At 36.0% G+C, this 21,711-nt stretch overlaps 1 protein-coding gene across 3 annotated transcripts; it reads left to right on the plus strand.

The window, feature by feature from the left end:
• Positions 1 to 1,944: 1,944 nt before the first annotated feature.
• Positions 1,945 to 18,468, plus strand: ube3a (ubiquitin protein ligase E3A). Of its 3 annotated transcripts, none has more exons than XM_073852113.1 (11): positions 1,945 to 2,079; positions 3,047 to 3,128; positions 8,683 to 8,996; positions 10,120 to 11,366; positions 11,661 to 11,805; positions 12,674 to 12,879; positions 14,412 to 14,576; positions 14,673 to 14,828; positions 15,310 to 15,383; positions 15,738 to 15,881; positions 17,054 to 18,468. In XM_073852113.1, coding segments are annotated over exons 2-11 (2,574 nt in total). In that variant the 5' UTR covers positions 1,945 to 2,079; positions 3,047 to 3,126; the 3' UTR covers positions 17,175 to 18,468. The 3 variants fall into 3 exon arrangements, with proteins under 3 accessions (XP_073708214.1, XP_073708215.1, XP_073708216.1); XM_073852114.1 differs by having other exon boundaries at positions 8,879 to 8,996; XM_073852115.1 differs by having other exon boundaries at positions 8,883 to 8,996.
• Positions 18,469 to 21,711: the final 3,243 nt, after the last annotated feature.

The raw sequence follows: 21,711 nt of genomic DNA on the forward strand, positions 1-21,711 counted from the left end.
GCTGACTCTAAAATATTTCCAGTCACTGCAGTCGTACCATTATGTTATTGTGATACACAAATCATATGCTAAGAAATTGAGATTTTCTTGCACATCTGAGCAAAATGATAAATCAGTGTTACACTGTTAGATAAAGAACAAAAGCTCAGATCAATAAATGGTAATCATGCCCTTTACAGCTGCTGCTGCTTCTTCTTGCAGCTGTAAAAGGCTAGTGAGATGTGAATAGGGTCTGGTGACGTGATAGGCTGTCAATACAGGAACTGACTTCAGTGTCTCAGAAACCAGTAAATAGGTAGCTATTCAGTTTGCATTCCATTATTCTAGCTGGGTTATTCACAGCTATTTTATTACAGTGCTTGCAAGGCAGCACTGTATTGATATTCTTCAAACATTCTGGTTAGGGTTTTTTCTAAACCCGTAGACATAAGTATTACACTTCTGCAATAAATTTAGCCCAACCATTAAATGTGGAGTCTTCATTCAAACTTCGTAATTTTAGGCTTGTTCATGAGACCCTTGTTTGTCCTGAACAGTTAAACTGCCCACTGGTCTTCAGAAAAAACATTTAGGTCCCCCAAATTCAATGACTATATGATATTTTGATCCATCTTTTCACACTGAGGACAACTGAGGCACTCGTATGCAACTATTACAGAAGGTTCAAACTCTCACGGATGCTTAAGAAAGAAAACCCAATGCATTAAGAGCACTAAAAACATTTTTGATTTGAAGATCAGGGTAAACTTATTTTGTCTTCTGGAAAACATGTAAGTAGCTTCTGAAGGGCAGTACTATGAAAAAATATATATAGTGTATAATCTATATAATTCAAAATAAGAAAAATGTACACATCTTCGTTCTGTTCAAAAGTTTACACCCCGGGCTCCTAATGCATTGTCTTTCCTTCTGGAGCATCAGTGAGTGTTTGAACCTTCTGTAATAGTTGCCTATGAGTCCCTCAGTTGTCCTCAGTGTGAAAAGATGGATCTCAAAATCATACAGTCATTGTTGGAAAGGGTTTTAAAAAAGAATTTGTGGGACCTGAAGGATTTTTCTAAAGAACAGCGGGCAGTTTAACTGTTCAGGACAGACAAAGGGACTCATAAACAACTATCACTAAAAAAAACACACACAGCAGTGGATCACTCAGGTTACAACACAGTATTAAGAATCAAGTGTATGTAAACTTTTGAACAGGGTCATTTTAATAAATTAAAACTATTATTTTCGCAGACTATATGTAAACATCTTTTATGTGAAATATCTTTTTCAGGTCAGTACTAAATAAAACAACGAAAACATTCATTAAGTACAAATAACAACAGAAGGAAATAACCTGTTTGCACTACAATCCATTGTGTTCAAGATGTTACTTTAAAATAATATGGTAAGACATACCAGTTTGCAATATCAAGTGCTGTGTAAATTTACAAACAGCCATGCCTGCTCTTACAGAACAAATATGGTAGAAAAAAATTAGAATGGTTGACACAACTTTGTACTTATAGATATAGATATCATCATTGGTGTGAGAGTCGCCCCTACTGGCGTAACAGTGTGACTTATCCCAATGAACATAATCAATAAATGAATATTATTGGTGAACTAATAAACATTCGAATCACTGAGAGGAATCAAAATCCCAGTACTAGCAAGACAAGCACTTGTATGTTTTTCAGCAAATGTAAATCTAGTTTAAGTTTTTCTTTTTAGATCCTGCCATCTGCTGATGAACATCAATATTACAATGGTTTCGTTTTTGATATGTATTAAAAAGACAAAAATGTCGTGCGTTGTTTATCTGTGCTCATAAATTCAATTTTCAAGGTTTCATCACTTCTCCACACATCTCACTCAGATCTTGACTGACTGCCAGAACGCCGTGCCGTGGTTTTTATACTGATGGTCGTCCTCGCGCCGCAGTGCATTGTGGGATCGCTCTCCGTGTTTGCCTCAGTTGATCAAGATGGCCGCGAATATTTTGTGGAGGGGTTGGAGTTGAATACACGCCGCACTCGGAGCGTTTGTGATGTTGAGAGACCAGATTAATTCGTCCGCATCAGAACATCTTCAGAAGTAAGCTGTCAAAACATTAATCACGATTCTCCCACCCCGATCGCGCATGATCGAAGCCGTAATAGGCGCTCTTAGGCCAGTTAGCCGCGCTGCTAACAGCTCCGGGGAGGGACGGAGGGGGTTTCTCGTAAACAAGCGAAATCTGTGTAGCCCCGATATCATAAATACTCCCTCGCTTTTTTATGCAACAACAACCGTTGAGAAAAATCCGTCCGTGTCTTTGAAATGTCAAACTGTGGTTAGCTGCAGCTAACGTTAGGCTAACTAGTTACTCAGCTCTTTCTTGCTATACGTTACTCCCCATGACAGTTACTGCAAGGTTATACGATTTGCAGCTCTCACTCTGCATTAAGCGCACCGATCATCAGCACACTATATTCAAGACCATTAGGTCTGTGTTTGTTTGTTTTAAAATGAACTATAGGAGATTGGCTATGTGTGTGTGCAAGGCTTAAGTTGTTTGTGCACTGTCATACCCCCTGCCTGCCCCTCTGCGGCCTCACCTCCTTCTGCTCGGGGTAAACGTCTGTTTACCGGTACACAGGATGTTTTCGTTGCGAAAGCACAGTGTGTTTTTAGTTCGGGCCTCTGTTTAGGTTTATGTTGCTGCTCTTCTTGCGGTCACATGGGCTGCGTGTCAAAAACGAGTGCGCTGACTACCTAGAAATCGTTTTTGAACATTGTACAGTTTCAGAATACTGTCTAGGTAGGCATCTCGCTTGGTTTGAAGACACTGTCTGTGGTGACATTCTGCCCCGTGATGCACGTTAGGTTCGTGTTTACCCACAGTTACCCACTGTTTCTCAATCATCCTGACCCGTTATGATCAGTAGATCGTTTTTATTTTAGAAGAACTCTCTTTTATCAGTCATTATTAAGTTAAGTGTCCCCAGTCATCTGTGGATATTATCTGTACAGCAGTAAAAGTGTTGATGTGTGTGAGTGACCGTTCTGTGTTTATCTGCAGGATTGCTACCTGACCAGCTTTTGGTCTCTTGAGTATAGAGCCGCAGAAGAGTGTGATATTGGAAACTTTAAGCAAGTCTAATGTAAGTGTCTTTGTTTTTTACCAGTGTTAAATGGCCTTTTTAATGGGTATCCTTACTTAACTTGACTGAGTTACAAAGCATGCTGATTGGTAAGATTTTACTGACTCTATTCTGCAGTTTGCATTGAAGGGATAGTTCACCAAAAATGAAAATTCTGTCATTTACTCATCCTCCACTTGTTCCTGTAAGACTTCTTCATCTTCTGATATTTTGAAGAATGCGGGTATCCAAACAGTTGATAAAAGCTATTGACTTCCATAGTATTTCTTTCCATAGAAGTCTATGGCTGTCGTCAACTGTTTGGTTGTCAGCGTTGTTCAAAATATCTTCTTTTGTGTTCAACAGAAGAACGAAATTCATACAGAGTTGGAACAACTTGAAGATGAGTAAACGATATCTTAATATAAAGTCAACGTTATGATATTTATTGTGATATTTATTTAAAAAATGATGACTTGGAAAAAAATGAACATTTTGTATATTTTAAAGTTAAATTCTTCTATATAATGCACTTTGAGAGTTCAAAATTAAGAACTCCAACCCATGTTCTTAACTAAGAAAACTTATGTCAGAAACAAGTCAGTGAATTGACTTGTACCTGAACTTTAAATGGGACTCATCCCTCTTTTTATTTGTCATATACTACAACCCATTTAAACCGCTGTCAGTAATTCATAATGTGCGTGCTTTGCTTTTAAAAGGGAAAAGGGATCGCCTTGATGAAGGGATTAAGCCATATTGTGCTTTCGGCTTTACAGATACTGTACCAAAGCATAATGGCCCAACACACAACTTTAAAGGAGAAGTCCAGAACAAAAATTTACAGATAATTTACTCACCACCTTGTCATCCAAGATGTTCATGTCTTTCTTTCTTCAGTCGTAAAGAAATTGTTTCTTGAGGAAAACATTTTAGGAATGTTCTCAATATAGTGGACTTCTATGGTGCCCGTGAGTTTGAACTTCCAAAAATGCAGTTTAAATGCAGCTTCAAAAGGCTCTAAATGATCCCAGCTGAGGAAGAAGGGTCTTATCTAGCAAAACGATCGATTGTTTTCTAAAAGAAATTACAATTTATATACTTTCTAACCTCAAATGCTCATCTTGTCTAGCTCTGCGATGCGAACTGTGTATTCCGGTTCAAGACAGTTAGGGTATGTCAAAAACTCTAAAAAAAAAAAAAAAACACTGCAGAAGTACAGACCCAGTGTTTACAAAGATGATCAAATGCCCTTTGCAAAAAAAGGTAAAAAAGCAATGACAGCGATTTTGAAGTTGGAGGAGAAAATGAGATGGGAGTTTTTCGACTTACCCTAACTGTCATGAACCAGAGTACACATGCACATCACAGAGCTAGACAAGTTGAGCGTTTGAGGTTAAAAAGTATATAAATCGTAATTTTGTTTTTGAAAAAAAAAATTGTTTCACTAGGTAAGACCCTCCTTCCCTGGCTGGGATCATTTAAAGCCCTTTGAAGCTGCATTTTGAAAGTTCAAACTCGCGGGCACCATAGAAGTCCACTATATAGAGGGTAATCCTGAAATGTTTTCCTCAAAAAACATAATGTCTTTACAACTCAAGAAGGAAAGACATGGTCATCTTGGATGACAAGGGGTGGAGTAAATTATCTGTAAATTTTTGTTTTGGAAGTGAACTTCTCCTTTAAAGGGATTGTTTACCCCAAAATGAACATGAACATTTACTCTTGTTCCCTCTTGTTTCTTTCTTCTGCTGATATTTTGAAGAATGGTGGGTAACCAAACAGTTGATAGTAGCCATTGACTTCCATAGTATTTCTTTTCATGAAAGTCTATGGCTGTCGTCAGCTGTTGGTTTCATTTTTCAAAATATCTTCTTTTATGTTCAACAGAAGAGAGACATTTTTGCAGGTTTGGGGATGAGTAAATGACAGAATCTTTATTTTTGGTTGCACTGTCTCTTTACGAATAAGCAAATTCTTAATTATCCTGAAGGTGTGGTCACATTTACTGTTGCTGGGTGGAATTTTGCAAGCAAAATCCATTAATTTCAACTGGAATCTGCGCAATCAGGAGTGTCACGTGAGGGTGAAAAAGTTCCTCACTTTTGGTCATGTGAATTCACCACGTTAACCAAAGGAAGCTGCTTGGTTTTAAAAAGTGACTTCTGTGTGAATAGTGATTTATGCATTTTTACACCATTGAAAATGATTTTTTTTTTCCTGTGCATATTTTTGCAGTTATTTTGCTAATGTGACTGCACCTTAAGAGTTCTTTAGAAAGGAATAATTGCTGGTTGAAAAGTAATTCAGCCAGTAATAATTACCGGTTGAAAAAGTTCTTTAAAAAGGAATATTTACTGGTTGAGAAAGCTCCTTTTTTACACTGTTTTTAAAGACCTCAATGTTTTTAATGTGTTGACATGAATTAACATTGGTGACTGAAAAAAATCCCAAAATCTCATTCCAAAAAGCATAATTTACAGTTAAGGTCAAAAGTTTACATATACCTTGCAGAATCTGCTGAATGTTTATTTTACCAAAATAAGAGGGATCATGCAAAATGCATGTTATATCTCACATAAAAGACATTTACATAAAGTCTACAAGAGAAAATAATAGTTGAATTTATACAAATGACCACGTTCAAAAGTTTACATACACTTGAATCTTAATACTTTTACCTGAATAATCCACTCTGTATAATCACCAATAATTGTTTTTTTTTTTTTTTTAGTAATAGTTGTACTGTTAATACTGTGTTGTTACCTGAGTGATCCACTGCTGTGTGTGTTTTTTTTAGTGATAGTTGTTCATGAGTCTCTTGTTTGTCCTGAATAGTTAAACTGCCCGCTGTTCTTCAGAAAAAATACGTCTGGTTCCACAAATTCTGTGGTTTTTCAGCATTTTTTGTGTATTTGAACCCTTTCTAATAGGGCTGTGCAATATGGACAAAATAATCATATTGCGATTTTTTTGAACGAATATTGCGATTGCGATTTTATTTGCTATTTTGACAACTGTTTTTGCTTTTTCAAACAAGCTACATACATACAGTCTAAATGTATTCAGTGCACAAGAAGTGCATAACAAAACATTTCACAATGAAATAACATAGTATTAAGTTTAATAAACAAAACTGTTGTAAAATTGTCTTTAAAACAGACAACATAAAAAAAATTAGCCATGTTACTTTTTTCCCCAGTACTTTAGCCTACTTTGTGTAATAACGAAAACATTCATTTCAGTGGAAAAATATGTCCAAAACTCTCTATTTAAACATTTTGAGGGCTCTACAATCTTTTGCCTTTTTTTTTTTTTTAGAAATTCTTATGTGTTTTAATTTTTCTGATAATCAAAAAGCATAAACATTTATTTATTTTTAATCAAATGAAAAATAAACCCTTTTAATTTTTGGCAAACAAACAGAAGTTTACTGTTAAAATCAATACATGGAAGAAAAATTATATTCAGTTTAAAACGTTTAAATAATAATTGTAGTGTTTTTTCTACAATTAAGTGGTTAATCTTGTTGTAATAATTATTTTTTTATCATATATATTGTTTTATGTATGTTTTGTACATTATACTGTACAAAAGTAATACAAGACTAATATTGTTCTGTTACATGTTAAACCATACTTTTATTTTGACAGGTTGCCGTGAAGTTTGAGTTTATCTGTTCATGTTAGATGCAAATGCCAAAAATTATAGGGAGCTTCACGAGTGCTTCAGTATGCATGTAGTGTCTCTGCCATTCATACATACAGAGGCAAACGGAACATGCAGGATTCATATTAAAACGGTCTTTTTGCATTTCAGTTTTCACAGACACTAGTCCATATCGCGATTTGAATTAAGTGACAGACCAACTTTTGATTTATTAATTCAAAAATCAACGAATTCCGTGGCATTCCGCGCTATAGTAAATTCCTTTTTTATGAATGGAGTCCGCGATCCAGTCCGTGTTTTCGCGGAGGAGACATTGTAAACGCGCGACCATGTAGACACATAAATTACATGCCTAAGTGTAAATAAGATAAATAACATAAGGCAATTTAGTTTGTTTAATAAAAAAACAATCTATAGACCTGTTCTATAGGAAAGATCACCTTAAATGACTTCTATTGTGATCTGGCGCTATAGAAAATAAAATGAACTTGACGTTCGAGGGAGGAGGGGGGTAGATAAAATGCGGTTTAGAAATCGCATGTGCTTAAATCGCGATTTTTTTTTTGTGATTGCGATTAATTGCACAGCCCTACTTTCCAACAATAGCTCTGATTTTGAGATCCATTTTTTCACACTGAGCGACTTGTATGCAACTATTACAGAAGGTTCAAATGCTCACTGATGCTTCTGAAGTAAAAACGATGCATTAAGAGCCATAAGTATAAACTTTTGAACGAAATGAGGATGTGTACATTTTTCTTATTTTGCCTATTTTTTTCATTTAGTACTGCCCCTCAGAAGCTACACAGACTTTTCCGATTAGACAAAATAAGTTAAATTTACCTTGATCTTCCGATTCTCCCCGGCTCTTAATGCATTGTGTGTTTCCTTTTGGAGCATCAGTAAGCATTTGAACCTTCTGTAATATTTGCATATGAGTCCCTCAGTTGTCCTCAGTGTGAAAAGATGGATCTCAAAATCAAACAGTCATTGTTAGAAATGATTAAAATACACAAAAATGCTGAAAAACCAAAGAATTTGTGGAACCTGAAGGATTTTTCTAAAGAACAGGGGCAGTTTAACTGTTCAGGGCAAACAAGGTAACAACACAGTTTTAAGAATCAAGTGTATGTAAACTTTTGAACAGGGTTATTTTTATAAATTCAACTATTATCTTCTCTTGTGGACTATATGTAAAAGTCTTTTATGTGAAATATCTTTTTCAGGTCAATACTACACAAAAAAATAAAATATAAATTTTGTATGATCCCTCTTATTTTGGTAAAATAATTCCAATTTTGCAGATTCTGCAATGTGTATGTAAACTTTTGACCTCAACTGTAAGTGCAGGTCAAATAATGAGTAGTTTTTGATGAATAATCATGTTAAAGCTGTAATGAATATGTAAGCTTTAAATATTATTTTAAACCCCCAGGAAAAGCTGACACCAATTTATGTTCTGTAACTGTTACTGTTCCTGATTTGTATTTTTTTATTTTTGTAAACTGAGAGATGAGTCGCTTGTTTTCTGCTTTGTTCAGTTTCAAATATAAAGACATACGTGAGCATTGAATGTGTTCTTTTGTGACAGATCAGTGCATGGTATTTTGTTTTCCGTGCAAAAAGAATTTTGCAGGCATGGTCTAACAATGAGTAGCCACATTATATATTCCAATGATAGTTTCAGATTAATAATTCTCGTAAAAAATGTGAAGTATAATGCTTGCTTTTCCATCATTTTGAAAGTATTTTTACTTGCACATGTGAAAGTCAACATGTTTTGATGGCTGTTGAGAAATTCAAGTGGATGGTTTGATTAGTAGAGAAAAATTTGCACTGTTGTGAACTTATTTCGGGGTTGAACCGTACTAATCCCCCTGCTGTCCTGTTTGAATGTCTGATGCAGGAAGCGAGCGGCTGCAAAGCATTTAATTGAGCGCTACTACCACCAGTTAACAGAGGGCTGTGGAAATGAGGCCTGCACGAATGAGGCATGTGGCTCTTCTCCGGGTTTCCAGCGCATGGATAACAATGCAGCGGCCATCAAGGCCCTGGAGTTATATAAGAATAATGCCAAACTGTGTGATCCTCATCCCTCTAAGAAAGGAGCCAGTTCAGCCTTCCCGGAGAACAGTGCCAAAGGAGCTCACAACTTCTCTGCTTGCAGCAACGGAAAGATGAACCATAAGGACCTACAACCCTCAAGGGAGGACTTCAGAGGTGAATGGCATTGTCACGATTGGAGAATTAGTATTGATATTTCATGATTTGTTGGTGAAGTTTTACTGAAGTTTGTAAAGTAATACTCAGGGAAGGAACAAACAATAATTCTTATATGACCATTTATATATATTCACAAATCAAATTAATAATCATTATTTAAGTATTTCTCAAATAGGAGCTGTAATTCATTTTTTTCCACCAATTCCAATTTCAAACTCCTTTCTATGGAAGCCACTGATTAAAAAAATAAAAGAAAGGTAATTGCACATTTTTATGTCATAATTCTAGCTTTGTTTAATTGTGAGTTTACAACTCGCAATTCTGAGAAATGTAGTGCCTTTTTATCTCAGAATTTGCTAATACGTACTCGCAATACTGACTTTTTTTTAGAATTGAGATATAAAGTCAGAATTGTGAGATATAAACTTATAATTCTGACTTTTTTTCTCACAAATGTCAGTTTGTATCTCACAACTTTGACTTTTTTTTCTTATATAATCTCACAATTATGACTTTTTTCTTAATGTTTTTTTTCCCTCAGAACTGTAAGATATAAACTTGCAATTGTGAGTTACAAAGTCCACTTCTGAGGGGAAAAAATAACTGCTCTCAGAATTGTTTTCAGAATTGCATGTTTATATCTGATAATTCGACTTAATAACAATGCAATTGTATGTTATAAAGTCAGAATTACAAGATATAAACTCACAATTTAGAGAGAAAAAAGTTTATATCTTGCTATTCTGACTTTATTTCTCAGAATTGCACATTTATGTCTCACAATTCTGACTTTATAACTCGCAATTGTGAGTTTATATTGTGCAATTCCCAAGATAAAAACTGAGAATTGTGAGATACAGTCACAATTACCTTTTTAAAAAATTTTATTCAGTGGTGGAAATGGGCTTTCATACCCTTTTGACTTATTCTGAAAAGAAAAAAAAGGCCTGCACACTGTGAAGGTGGGGGAAAAAAGCAAGTTCAACATAAAAAAAAAACAGCTTTACTGAGGAACAGCTAATGTTTCTGTCAAAACATGATAATTCGGCCTACTTTCTAAATCATACATTTGACTTTGACCACACAAATGTATAATATTCTTTACCATGTTCTTCGGCAGATCTGAATTACTTGACAGAGGAGAAGGTGTACGAAATCCTGAGCATCTGCAGTGAGACCGAGGACTATTCTCCTCTAATCCGTGTCATCGGTAGGGTTTTCTCAAGCGCAGAGAGTCTAGTCCAGAGTTTCCGCAAAGCGAAACAACACACCAAGGAAGAGCTCAAGTCCCTTCAGGCAAAGGATGAGGACAAGGATGAAGATGAAAAAGAAACGGCCTCTGGTTCATCCACAGCCATGGAGGTGGAACCCGAAGCCTCTGCGTCAAGTGGAGACGGATCGTCTCACGGAGAAAACAACGTCCAAAAGTTGGGTCCCGTAGAAGTTTCTGTAGACATTGATGCGGTAAGAAGAGTGTACGACAGACTATTATCGAACGAGAAGATTGAAGCAGCATTCCTCAACGCGTTAGTCTACCTGTCGCCCAACGTAGAGTGTGACCTCACCTATCACAACGTGTACGCCGCCGACCCTAATTACCTGAACGTCTTCATCATCATCATGGAGAACAGTAACCTCCACAGTCCAGAATACTTAGAAATCGCCCTGCCGCAATTCTGCAAGGCAATGAGCAAGCTACCTCTTCCGGCTCTAGCTAAGCTTGCACGGTTGTGGTCGCAGTACGGCGCCGACCAGATCCGACGTCTGGTCGAGACTTTTCAGCAGCTTATTACCTACACGGTCATCAGCAACGAGTTCAGCAGCGACAACCTGGTTAATGAGGATGATGGTGTGGTGGCAGCCACCAAGTGCTTGAAAATGGTCTACTATGCAAATGTGCTGGGCGGCGACCTAGACATGGATCACAACGAGGAGGACGACGACGAACCGATCCCGGAGTCCAGTGAGCTGACCCTGCAGGAGCTGCTCGGCGAGGAACGACGCAATAAGAAAGGCCCTCGGGTGGATCCGCTGGAGACCGAACTGGGCATTCGTGCCTCAGATTGTCGGAAACCCCTCATCCCCTTCGAGGAGTTCATCAACGAACCGCTCAATGAGGTGCTGGAAATGGACAAAGACTACACCTTCTTCAAGGTGGAGACAGAAAGCAAGTTCTCCTTTATGACCTGCCCGTTCATCCTTAACGCTGTGACTAAGAATCTAGGCCTGTACTATGACAACCGGATCCGGATGTACAGCGAGCGCAGGATTACCGCCCTCTACAGTTTGGTCCAGGGACAACAGCTGAACCCTTACCTGCGACTCAAAGTGCGCAGAGACCACATCATAGATGACGCTCTTGTCAGGGTAGGTCCCGAAGAGATATATTGCATAGTAGAGGTCGACCGATATGTGTTTTTCTATAACCGATGCCGATGTTTAGAAGTCAGGGTCAGTCGATTTTTTTTTTTGGACGATTTTTAGGGCCGATATCTTCTAACAAACCATGCATCAATGAAAAGCTTATTTATTCAGATGATGTATAAATCAATATTTTTATGACTGGTTTTGTGGTCCAGGGTCACATATATCTGAGTGATTTCTTGAGTGTTATTTGTTGTTTATGAAGATCATTTGTAATGAATATGTGATTGATTTTAGTTGGAGATGATTGCCATGGAAAACCCAGCAGACCTGAAGAAACAGCTGTATGTGGAGTTTGAGGGGGAGCAAGGAGTAGATGAAGGAGGAGTATCCAAAGAGTTCTTTCAACTGGTTGTAGAGGAGATCTTTAACCCAGATATAGGTAATGATCATTAGTTATTCCTACTTGACTCATTTAAAGGGATAGTTCACCCGAAAATGAAAATTCTGTCGTTAATTACTCACCCTCACGACGTTCCAAACCCGTAAGACCTTTGTTCATATTCGGAACACAGATCAAGATATTTTTGATGAAATCCGAGACCTTTCTGACCCTGCCTAAACACATCAAAATTGTTGAATATAGTCGTTATTTTTGTTTTCAGAAAGTATTCTTTGTAGCTTCATAACATTATGGTTGAACCACTGATGTCACATGGACTATTTTTGTTTTTTTAGATTTATTTTTTGGCCTTTTTGCCTTTATTATGATAGGACAGATCAGATAGGACAGGAAGCGAAGTGGGAGAGAGATAGGGGGCGGGATCGGGAAAGGTCCTCGAGTCGGGATTCGAACACGGGACGCCCGGAGCGCAAAGGCGCTATATGTTGGCGCGCTAACCACACGGCTAACCACATGAATGTGGTAGTTGTGTTGCTGTCTATGCAGGGTCAGAAAGCTTTTGGATTTCATCAAAATTATCTTAATTTGTGTTCCCAAGATGAACTTATGGGTTTGGAACAAAGTGAGGGTGAGTAATTAATGTAATTAATATAATTTTCATTTTTGTGTGAACTATCCCTTTAACATACCTTTTGGCTTTTATTCACTTGTCCTAATGTGACACTCAATCAGTTTAATTTTTATTCATTGATATTGGAATGGATAATGCACTATTTGTATACACTAGCAGGCTTAATGTTCCTCTCAGCACTTATTGATATTGATGATCTTATTGATTCAGTGAGTATGAGATGAGGATCTCTTGTGCACTGTTGTCTTACACTTTCTTTTTCTGTTTCATCCACAGGCATGTTTACCTATGATGAAAGCACAAAACTTTTCTGGTACAACCCTTCATCGTTTGAAAATGAAGGCCAGTTCACCTTGATAGGCATCGTCCTGGGCTTAGCCATCTACAATAACTGCATTCTCGATGTGCACTTCCCTATGGTGGTTTACAGAAAACTAATGGGAAAGAAAGGAACGTTTAGAGACCTCGCAGACTCTCATCCGGTAATACTCGCCTGGTTACTTTTATTTATGTTATTTAGCATTCCTAGTCTAACATTTTTTGAGAAGTGAAATACAAACGTAAGATTGCATTATCATTCAAAAGCTTGGGGTAGGTAAGAGTTTAACTACTCATGCTCACCACATCTTTGTTTATTTGATTAAAAATTAAAGTGAAATTACAATTCAAAATAGTATTTTTTGTTTTTAATGTATTTTATTCCTGTGAAGGCAAAGCTGATTTTCAGCAGCCATTAATGCAGTGCCACATTATTCTTCATAAATCATTCTAATATGCTGATTTGGTGCTCAAGAAACATTTATTATTGTTATCAATGTTGAAAACAGCTCTGCTGCTTAATGGTTTTATGGAAACCATGGTACATTTTTTGAAGATTCCTTGATTTTTTTTTAACAATGTTAAAAGTCTTACAGATTCCCAAGCTTTTGAACAGTAGTGTACAATTTGGTAGTTTCCGCTTGTGTAAACATTTAAACTATGCTTTAGGAATAGTGACTTTCACATGCAGACAGGGATATTTCACCCAAAAATGAAAATTCCATCAATTACTCGCGCAAACCCATGAGACCTTTGTTATTCTTCAGAACACAAATTAAGGTGTTTTTGATTAAATCTGAGAGCTTTCTGATCCTGCATATACAGTAACGCAACTGACATGTTCAAGGCCCAGAAAGGTAGTAAGAACATGGTTAAAATAGTTCACGTGACAACAGTGGTTCAACCATAATTTTATGAAGCTACAAGAATACTTTTTGTGCACAAAGAAAACAAAAATCCCGACTTTATTCAACAATTTCTTCTCTTTCGTGTCAGTCTTTGATGCACAGTCCATGAGAGGTCAAAAAGCTCTTGGATTTCCTCAAAAAATATCTTAATTTGTGTTCTGAAGATTAAAGGAAGTCTTATGGGTTTGGAACGACATGAAGGTGAGTAAATAATGACCGAATTTTAATTTGTGGATGAACTATTCCGTTAATTGTGGATATCCTGCAAAATCCAACAAGAGAGTATGTAATGCCTTTTCAGACAAGAGCACATTTTATGTTAACATGATCTTAAATTAATGATAAATGCTTTTTGGCTTGTTTGAAACATAAGCTAATTTTTTCCCACAGCATTTTAACTTAATGTTGTACATTGTACATGAGATCATGTGTTTACAAAGACCAACGTTTCAGCTTTATTGCAAGTGGGATTGCATGTCCTGTTCTCATAATGGAGGCAAGCTGTGAAGCAGTGTCTGTTTGCACTTGTACAGGATACAGGCGGATTTAGGGCATAGATTGTCTGGGAGGAGATTTAAGCAGGTACATCAGCACTTTAGTAGCAGACTCTGTCATTATGACTTTAGCACATGGTGACTGCACATCAAAATATTTGGAGCGAGTTGATTCTTGCTCTGTCACATAGCAATTATTAGATGGGCAGGATTAGCAGAAAACCTTGTAGTGTCAGTGCATCTCAACAGAAAACAATTATATATTTATATATTCTCTCTAATATGTTTCTTCAGGTTCTTTATCAGAGTCTGAAGGACCTGATGGAGTATGAAGGTAATGTGGAAGAAGACATGATGATTACCTTCCAGATCTCCCAAACAGACTTGTTTGGAAACCCACTAATGTATGATTTAAAAGAAGGAGGTGATAAAATCCCAGTTACCAATGAAAACAGAAAGGTTAGTCTGCTTTTAGAAAGGGCTGGCGTTCAACATTTAAAAGCACAAGCATGTTCATATCTGCCAGTATACACATAACACTAAGTGTCTCTGCAGGATTTTGTGGCACTCTATGCAGAGTACATGCTGAACAAAAGTGTGGAAAAACAGTTCAAGGCTTTCAGAAGAGGATTCCACATGGTCACTAATGAATCTCCGCTGAAGTATCTGTTTCGACCAGAGGAAATTGAGCTGCTTATATGTGGTAGCAGGGTGAGTTGGCTACAGATTGCTACCTGCCTTCAGGCTGTTTTTACACACATGTGACCCTGGACCACAAAACCAGTCATAAGGTTAAATTTTACAAAACTGAGATGTATACATCATATGAAAGCTCAATAAATAAGCTTTTTATTGATGTATAGTTTGTTAGGATAGGGCAATATTTGGCCGAGATACATCTATTTGAAAATCTGGAATCTGAGGGTGCAAATAAATCAAAATACTGAGAAAATCACCTTTAAAGTTGTCCAAATTAAGTTCTAAACAATGCATATTACTAATCAAAAATTACATTTTGATATGTTTACAGTAGGAATTTTACAAAAAATCTTCATGGAACATGATCTTTACTTAATTTACTAATGATTTTTGACAAATATACCCCAGCGACTCAAGACTGGTTTTGTGGTCCAGGGTCACATATAGCACAGCCATACATGTCAAACCATAACTTTGTGTTTTTCTCATGCAGAATCTTGACTTCCTAGCACTTGAAGAGAGTACAGAATATGATGGCGGATACAACAAAGACTCTTGCATTATTAAGTATGTATATTAAAATAATTACATTAAGTACATTTGATTTTTTTTTTCCTCTATAATGTATGTTATAAGCAACACTGACATCCATGTTAATAGATAATGAATATTTTGTTTTCAGGTAGTAATTGTGTTTCAGTTTCACTAAATTTCGTGCAAGATAAGCATTGATGATTCAATTCATGATTCGTTTTTATGTGTCATTTATTATGGGTGTTATATTACGCATCTGCCATCTTGCTTTCCAGATTTTCACATCAACATTCACAAGCACAATATCAGTCGACCATTGGTTGTAAATACTGCTTCCTATGTGAAATTAAAAGTGTATTAAAAATTTTTGTTTTTGACACTAATCAGGGACTTCTGGGAGACTGTGCATTCATTTGGGCAGGAGCAGAAGAGGCTGTTTCTTCAGTTCACCACAGGCACAGATAGGGCTCCAGTTGGAGGTTTAGGCAAACTCAAGATGATTATTGCCAAAAATGGCCCGGACTCAGACAGGTAAACTCAAATACTGCTTTTCTACGCTGTCACTTAATATTGAGTTCTTTGACAGTTTTTTGAGTTGCAAGATCATGTATCAGATCGATTAAATCTTAAACACAGAACATGGTTTTACTTCTAAAAATGTGGCACTTACGCCTGAGATGCTGCAAATGATGCGAGGTCAGCAAGTTTACATAGAAAAACAAACATCAATCTGTTATGTTTACATAGAAAAACAGTGGAAAAGAAGCACAGTGGAATGAAAAAAAATGCATTCTGTGTGAACCTGGCTTATGGCCATTGTGTCATCATGCAGCTAAATCAGTTGTTTTTTTGCTCACACCTCTACCATTCCGGGCATGCTTAATTGTCATGAAAATAATGTCATAATGCAATACTCTTAATAGTTCTTAAATGCTTTTTTCCCCCATTATTCACTCAGTGAGAAAGTTTGAAATCACATAAACCTATGGAAGCCTGTTTCCGCCACTAAAAATAAAAAGGTTGTTGCAAGTTTTTATCTCACAGTTCTGACTTTTTTGCTTATAACTGTTTCCATCTTGCATAACTGTTTTTCTCAGAATTGTGATGAACTTGCAATTGCAATTGTTTTTTTTTTTTATTTCTCAGAATTGCATTATACAAACTCACCATCTGACTGTTTTTTTTTTTTTCTTAGAATTGCATTATACAAACTCACAATTCTTTTTTTCACAGAATTGCTTGATATAAACTCACAATTCAGACTTTTCTCCCAAAATTGCAAGATGTAAACTGCAAGATGTTATGAAGTCAGAATATTGGGATGTAAACTCACAATTCAGACTTTTTTTTTTCAGAATTTTGATAAACTTGCAATTGCAGGTTATAAAGTCAGAATTGAGAGATATAAACTCACAATTCTGACTTTTTTTCTCAGAATTGCAAGATGTAATCTCAATTGCGATTTATGAAGTCAGAATATTGGGATGTAAACAAATTCACTTTTTTTTAATTCTGTGACGGAAATGGAATTTCATATAATCCTGCTGCTTAGTGTTTAAAAAAAAAAACAGGCAGCATAGTTCGGAATGTATTACATTCTCTTTACTAACCAGCATTCAAGCAGTTTTACCACATCTACATACATCTCTACAGAAATAAAGTCTGCTTAAAGTAATACGCTCTTCTTCTCCTCATGTGGTTAGGTTACCCACCTCTCATACTTGCTTCAACGTGCTGCTCCTCCCTGAATACTCCACCAAGGAGAAACTTAGAGAGAGACTCCTTAAAGCCATCACTTACGCCAAAGGCTTCGGCATGCTCTGAGGCACCAGGATCCGCAAAAGAACTCACTCGCCCTCGGAGGTCTCATTTGTGCGTCAAAGGAGAGTTCAGCTACATCGACAACTAAAAGTAAATATCAAGTTTAAATGTAAGGCAACGTGAAATGGGGTAAAATGGGAAAGTTCTGGTGACCGTGTGCCTGTGCCTAAATAGTAGATAAAACCACACTGGACTCTTGGCTCTCTCTCTCCCTCTTATGTAAGTGTTAAGGTTCCCTTTTTGTATGCACTGAGATAATAGCGTTATTTATTTTAAGGGATGAAATCTCTTGTCATGTCTGCCAGGAAAATCCACTCACTTTTTGTTTTCGTAGTCATAAAAAAGGAGAGACGGTTAGACGTTTTCAACACCCGCAGGACTGATCACCATCTAAACTTAAGATCAAAGGGAGGAAGTGGAACTTTATTGATGTATTATGGTTGAACTGTGAAAGTGCACTTAACTCAATATTCAGAATGTCTCCTAGATTTTTTTTTTTTTTTTCTTTTTGGGTCTGCCCTTTTGACATTTTTTGGCTTGTGTTTCATAGGTCTTCCCTAGTCCGTACGCATTTGCAGCAATGCTTTCAAAGGTACAGAGCAGCTCCAGTCACAATTTCATGTCCAGGAATCTGTATTTATTGAGGAATTTGTTGTAATGCCGCTTGGCGAGTCATGCTGCTCTTTTATGGCCAGTGTTCTGCATTTCGCTTTAGAGCCGGCTCTTTTTCTCTCGCACACAATTGATCTGTTTGCTAAAATCAATCCACGCTCATGGTGCACTCCTGACAAAAACGAGTAGTGTTACAAAAAGAGAGATCTAACCCTTCCCATAAACCTCTCTTAAAGGCTTCCTACAAGTGTTTTGTTTTGTTATCTGTCTTGTTTTAATTCCGGATGGCAGACTTTTAGTCGGTGAATGCTAATTGACAGTGCCCCATGAAGAAACTGTATGTTTTAGTTGCTTTTTTTTGCTCTGCACAGTGTCTGGCCCTATAACCGTTGGATGAAAATGAGGGGAAATTGGCACAAATTGTACCACTATCTTGTCGTGCCAAACATTAATGCTGAGAATCGCCGCTACGGTTTGTCCAGGCGTAGCTGGAAACCCAATTTTAGCGATGCCCTCTACACTTTTGTTTTTCCTTTTTCCCTCTTGCATATTAAATGTGACTGTGGTTTGTTCCACTGCTGATGGCGCTAACATAAAAGGGGGAAACAGAACTTGATATTGAGAATGACAACATTTGATTGTTTCAAGTTATTCTTAAATAAATTCAAAACTGAAAAACAAACCAAGTGTGGAAATGTGATGAAAAGACTATGATTTCAATCTTTTGGATCTTTTGTGGTGTCACACAATTCAGAAGTTTACACAAAAACATTTATATAATGAATGAAAAATGCACACAAAATTAACAAATATGTCTGTTTTAACATTTAACACCATATCAAAGGCAAAAGACTTTGCTAAACTTAGTTAAGCTTTCATTAAACTAAGATTTTACTCACTTTAGGATTCAATCGTCTGGTGTTTAACATCAAACTGGTACGTTACTTAAGTTATTTTTTCCTCCATTTGCTCTAAAGAGGCAAGGGAGGCGGTGTCTCCTCAAATAATTGGATGAGGAAAAACTCGTAGTACAAAAATTAAACAACGCCAATATTACACAGCATAACATTTAAAAAAAAAAAAAAAAGTATAAATCAGCGACACCAGCAGGTAAAGTTACAGCGCGCGTCCGGATCTAGCTCACCAAGTTTCAAATTCAACAGACCGTTGAAGTCAATCGCGATATGATTGGATGTAACTGGTTATGGTCGTCTGTGATTGGTTCATGCGATAAGTCCCGCCTCTTCTGTTCGTGCGCGTTCCGCGTTGGAGAATCAGTCTGAAATCTGAATGAACAGTAAAATGGCGAATTCAAAACAGTAAGTAAACAACTCACACACCTAAATAAAACCACTTTGTTACGTCAAAACAAGACATAAAGTGTTATAAAAACATGATTTGTGGGAGTTTTTAGTGAGTACTGAGCTTGGTGAAATTTAAAGTAAATCTCCGTGTCTGTGAACAAAATTTACAGAGCTTTGATGACTGATGATCCGAAAAATTCAAAAATAGTTAAATCAGGGTTTCCGCGGGGTCTTAAAAAGTCTAAAATTAAAAAATCAAAATTTTAGGCCTTAAAAAGTCTTAAATTCGCTGTTCTAGGTCTTAAATAATTTTACACAGGTCTTATTTTTCCGATGTCCATGTAACGCTACCTCTAAAGCTCATTTAAATTCTCTTTTTGTTGTTTCCGTGGTGTTGTAGTTCTTTATTTCACTATTCCAAATATAATTTGCTGTATTTAAACTACAAATGAGACCAACATGCAATAGCCAATCAGCTTTCTGTTATTGGCGCGAGTCTCTCTCGGATTGTACCGCAGAAGTAAAATGGATTTAACTTTTTAGCTATGGGGAAGTGCAAGTTTAGCGATACTTAGCTTGAAAAAACTGAATATAGGGCTTGGCTAAGGCCACTTGCTAACAACTAGATTTTTTTTCTCCCTCTGTGGAAGTTACTGCGTCTTCAGAATCGCAGTAGCAGAATACTTTTAAAATGTTTTTTTTTTTTTTTTTACTTGCCCGACCGAACAAACCGCCTGATAAAAACTGAAGTGACAAAAACAACTAGCGAAGCATTGAAAGGCAAGAAAGATTCATATTTTAATACATTCAACGTAAACAGAAATTGATAATGGATAGTGTATTTCTGGTCTATTTGTGACATACTTTAAAACAAATGAATGTAACAGCACTCTAAAGAAACACACTGAGGTAAAAATTTCAAATGTATAGTTTATTTATAACATGATATAGTTCAGTAATATACCAAGTGAGCTTTTTGCTGAAAATTCTCACAATTACAAATGTTACATTAATTTTAGCTCAATAAAAAAGTAGTTAGTCAAGTAGTTACTTACATATTAGACAATATGCAACATTAGCAGAAGCATTCTCCTAGCAACGTTTTGCTATGATTCAGCGTTTTGCTCCAAACAGTTGAAATAACTCGCTCATGAAGTGACTTATCGCCACCTGCTGGTAGTTTAGTGTGTTTAAAAGTATGCCTCCACACCCAACATTTCTAATGTATATATTTGTAAATCAATAAATGTATTTAAAACATTAATCTCACTTTTAATTTTGCAGTGTAAATTATGTAATCTCACTGCTAACAGCCATTTAGAATTTATTGATAGATTCATAAAATAAATTTCAAAGGTAATGCATACATTTCAAAAGTAAAAAAAAAAAAGGCCTTTATAAAGGTAAATCAAATATGCAGATTTAAGATGTAAAAGCTAATAGAGCACTGATGAAAATATTGCTTCAGAATTACTTTTTTTTACATCAGCTATTTCTAGTGGTACTTTTATGGGGATATTTTGTGTGGAATAGTATCTGCTGATATGAAAAGTTCACTGTATATCGTAGTAATAAATTTAATTTATGGAAGCCATGAAATTGTGTTTACTTTTTACATTAAACACATTAAATATTACATGTATGCATGTAATATAATATCTATTTCCATTACAGGTTCGGTCTTAAATTTCATATAAGGTGGTATTAAAAAGGTCTTAAAAAGTCTTAAATTTCACTTATCTGCAGAAACCCTGTTAAATGTTAACTTAAAAGGAATAGCTGAACCCAGTTAACAAATAAAATGTATCGGGTCATTTTCAATTGTGGTGGCAACAGACTATACAACATAAAATGCTTGCATGTTTGTATTCTGTAGGGTAAACAATTTGTGCACTGTTAATAGTTACATTTTAGTTTTAAAAACATTTGAGTTTGAGAGATTGCATTTGTAACAAAATATGCATGTTTCAGCCATACCTCAGAGAGGTGTCATAGAACAATATAACATTCAACAATATAACATTTTTAACACAAAGTGGTTATATTGTGAATATAGAATTTATTTACAGTTTTATTAAATTGTTATTAAAAAAATATGTATTTTGGGGAAATCTATTTGGACTATTTCCTATGTGAAAAGATCATTGCAGGTGTTGGTTGATCTGAGGTGAGTACATTCTGTCTTATTAATTTTCTTAAAGTTAGCAAAATGTCTGCCAATTTCATGTGTCATAATTTATTAGTGTCTGTGGTGTTATGTTGATATCTTGCAGATTTAACTTTTTTTATTGTAATAAATACATACTTATTAATGTTTCCAAAATATCCCCTGATCTTGAAATCATCATGATGGCAGCCTCCATTTTAGAAAAGTCTGGATTTAGGCTTTGTCTGTCTTGTAGTGTTACTGTCTTTCTTGGTGTTTGAGTAAATAAAAAAAATCAAAATGAAGCTTACATTTTAATAGATATAGCATATTAAACTATAATTTTAAATGCATAGCAATAAATGTTATTTAAAAAAGTTAAAAAAAAAAATACAAAAATTCTGCGTCTCATTTACCACCCCAACTGAAGAGTGACTCTATTGTTTAAATTGTTACTTAAAACACGTAAAAAAAACAA

Source organism: Garra rufa, chromosome 12 (assembly GCF_049309525.1).
Source record: "Garra rufa chromosome 12, GarRuf1.0, whole genome shotgun sequence".
NCBI classification, from domain to species: domain Eukaryota; kingdom Metazoa; phylum Chordata; class Actinopteri; order Cypriniformes; family Cyprinidae; genus Garra; species Garra rufa.